The 2500-nt window shown below is 50.2% G+C and overlaps 1 protein-coding gene across 3 annotated transcripts in view; it reads left to right on the forward strand.

Annotated features, from left to right (window-relative positions):
* Window positions 1-751: 751 nt before the first annotated feature.
* Window positions 752-2500, forward strand: part of LOC115544217 (guanine nucleotide-binding protein G(I)/G(S)/G(O) subunit gamma-2) — a 17137-nt gene continuing 15388 nt past the window's right edge. For 2 of the 3 annotated variants that reach the window (XM_030357076.1, XM_030357075.1), the window contains exon 1: window positions 754-1137. Coding sequence is in view for 1 of the 3 variants with exons in the window: in XM_030357073.1 (XP_030212933.1) it covers window positions 1098-1137 (40 nt within the window). In the remaining 2 variants the exon portion in view is untranslated. Of the gene's footprint in view, window positions 1138-2500 lie in introns of all 3 variants that reach the window. The other variant, XM_030357073.1, reaches the window with a different exon arrangement.

Genomic DNA, 2500 nt, shown 5'->3' on the forward strand with positions numbered 1-2500 from the left:
TTTACATTGCCATAAAATATAATTAGGAAAATAAGATTCCAATTAAAATATAAAATGTAATATCGAGGTATCACAGTGGAGGAGAGCTAGAGAGATAGAGAAAAATAATGAAGTTGCAGAGGCCGATAGTGTGAAGCTAGAGAGAGGGAGAGAGAGGGAGAGAGAGAGAGATCAACAAAGAGAGAGAGATCAACAATTAGAGAGAGGAAAGAGAGATCTAGAGAGAGGGAGAGAGAAAGAAAGAGGGTGAGACGAAATGAGAAAAAAAAGGTTGAGAGAGTGAAAATAAGGAGCAAGAGTGAGAGAGCAGAGAGAGTAAGAGAGAGGGAGTCACAGACAGTGAGTGGGAGAGAGAGAGAGAGAAACACAGACATGCATAGAATGTGTGAGAGAGAGATAGTAAGAGAGAGGGCGAGAGTCACAGAGATTGAGTGGGAGAGAACCTAACCCAAAGAGAAAGAGTACGAGACACACACAGACAGAGCAATTGAGAAAGAGAGTAAAGAGCGAGTGATTCAGAGAGAGAGAGAGAGAGAGAGAGAGAGAGAGAGAGAGAGAGAGAGAGAGAGAGAGAGAGAGAGAGGGACATAATGAGAGGGAGAGAATGAGTGGGGTGATGGGGTGGTGGAGGACGAGGAGGAGGAGGAGGAGGAGGAGGAGGAGGAGGAGGAGGAGGAGGAGGAGGAGGAGGAGGAGGGCCTGCTGGGTGAGGGGTGGAGACTTAGAGAAGAGGGGAGAGTCTTCTCTTCTGCAGCTCAGAGAGCACACACAGCACAGAGCGGGCGAGCGTGCAGCACTCCCACAGAGAGAGAGAGAGAGAGAGAGAGAGAGCCGGAGACCGCAATACACAGAGAGAGAGAGAAAGATAAGTAGACAGAGAGAGCGATAGAGACTGAGATACGGTGGGCTTGTGCATGTTTTTGTGTCAGTCAGAGTTTGAGAAAGAGCGAGAGAGATCAAGAGATAGAGAGATAAAGAGAGAGCGATCAGGTGATTGATAGACACAGGCCGAGGGAGAGGCAGAGGGAGAGAGAGACAGAGAGAGAGAGAGACAGAGAGAGAGAGAGGAGTCTGAGGATATTTTTCCTCCACACTTGATGTGTGTTGGCGTGAACAGCAGAAGACATCTCCTGCACGGTAAGCCTCCATCGCTCATCACCTACACCCTTTCATTATGGCGAAGGGAACCCCGTTACCATGGTATTATCACACCAGACCGGACTTGGAAAGCAGAACAGGACCTCACCGTAACGCAGCGAGCCCATATACGGGAGTGTCCAGCACGCCGTTCCGTGGTGTCGCCGGCCGTTAGACGCACGCCCTGCGACGGCCGAGCGGTCGTCGCGGCAACACCTCGGGCGCCATCCTGCGTAGGGAGATAGAAGAGGTTCTGTGTGGACTGGCGGGCTGGTCCACGCTGTCATTTTGTGACGGTTTGGGGGGTTGAGGTGGGGTTGGGGTGGAGGAGGAGGAGGACGGGGACGGGGGGGGGGGGATGGTGATGCCTGGTTTACATCATGGAATCCCCTCCTCTTCTCCATCCGTGATGGCGAGGTGGATGAAAACGAGAGTCGTCTGAGACCACATCCTCGCTCTGATTCCCCCCCCCCGCCCCTTTCACATCTAGTGCAAACGACTTGGCTTGTTAATGTTTCGGTGTGCAGTGTGTAGTGTGTAGTGTGTGTGTGTGTAGTGTGTGTGTGTGTGTGTGTGTGTGTGTGTGTCCTCATCGTCCCCACATCGTTGCTGGGTGAGCTAATAAAAGAGAGATGTTGTCTCTAACGTGAAGCCAGAGGAATTAGAGGCGTCTGTTCCAGAGAGGCTTCTGCGAGCAGCGAGTGTAAATAAAAGGAGAGGAATATGCATAGAGATAGAGAGAGACGGAGGTGGATGAAGAGAGAGACAGAGAGGGCGAGTGAGTTAGAGAGAGAGAGAGAGAGAGAGAGAGAGAGAGAGAGAGAGAGAGAGAGAGAGAGAGAGGGAAACAGAGAGATAGAGAGAGATGCGGTGAGAGAGCAAGAGCAAGCCGGGGGGGGGGGGGGGAGAATGAGAGAGAGAGAGGGAGGCGGGACTGAGGCAGTAATGTGTTGAATCAGAAGGTTGTTAGGTTGTATTTTCCTGGCCTCGTTTCGCATGAGGAGGGTTTCGAGTTTCGTCAGGCACATTCCATGCCGCCATCTTGTTGCCTTTTCAACGTTATAATAACGATAATATCAACTGGTTGCGTATTTATTCGAGTCGGTTAAAGAGAACCAAGCAGGGTTTCTTTTAAACCCCAGACATCGCACAGATTTTACTTTCACTTCCTGTAGTACTTCCTGTAACACTTCCTGTGGCCTGAGCTATCTTGCCACAATGTTACACATCTTGTTTTCGTTTTGAACGTTACCTCCTGAGCTGATGAGCTAACAAGCCAGCGAGCTGCATGATAACGAGCTAGAGAGTTGTGCTGTCGCTAAATGTGTTACACACACTCTCTGAATACACAGTAAAACGTATA

Source organism: Gadus morhua, chromosome 5 (genome assembly GCF_902167405.1).
Source record: "Gadus morhua chromosome 5, gadMor3.0, whole genome shotgun sequence".
Taxonomy (NCBI): Eukaryota; Metazoa; Chordata; class Actinopteri; order Gadiformes; family Gadidae; genus Gadus; species Gadus morhua.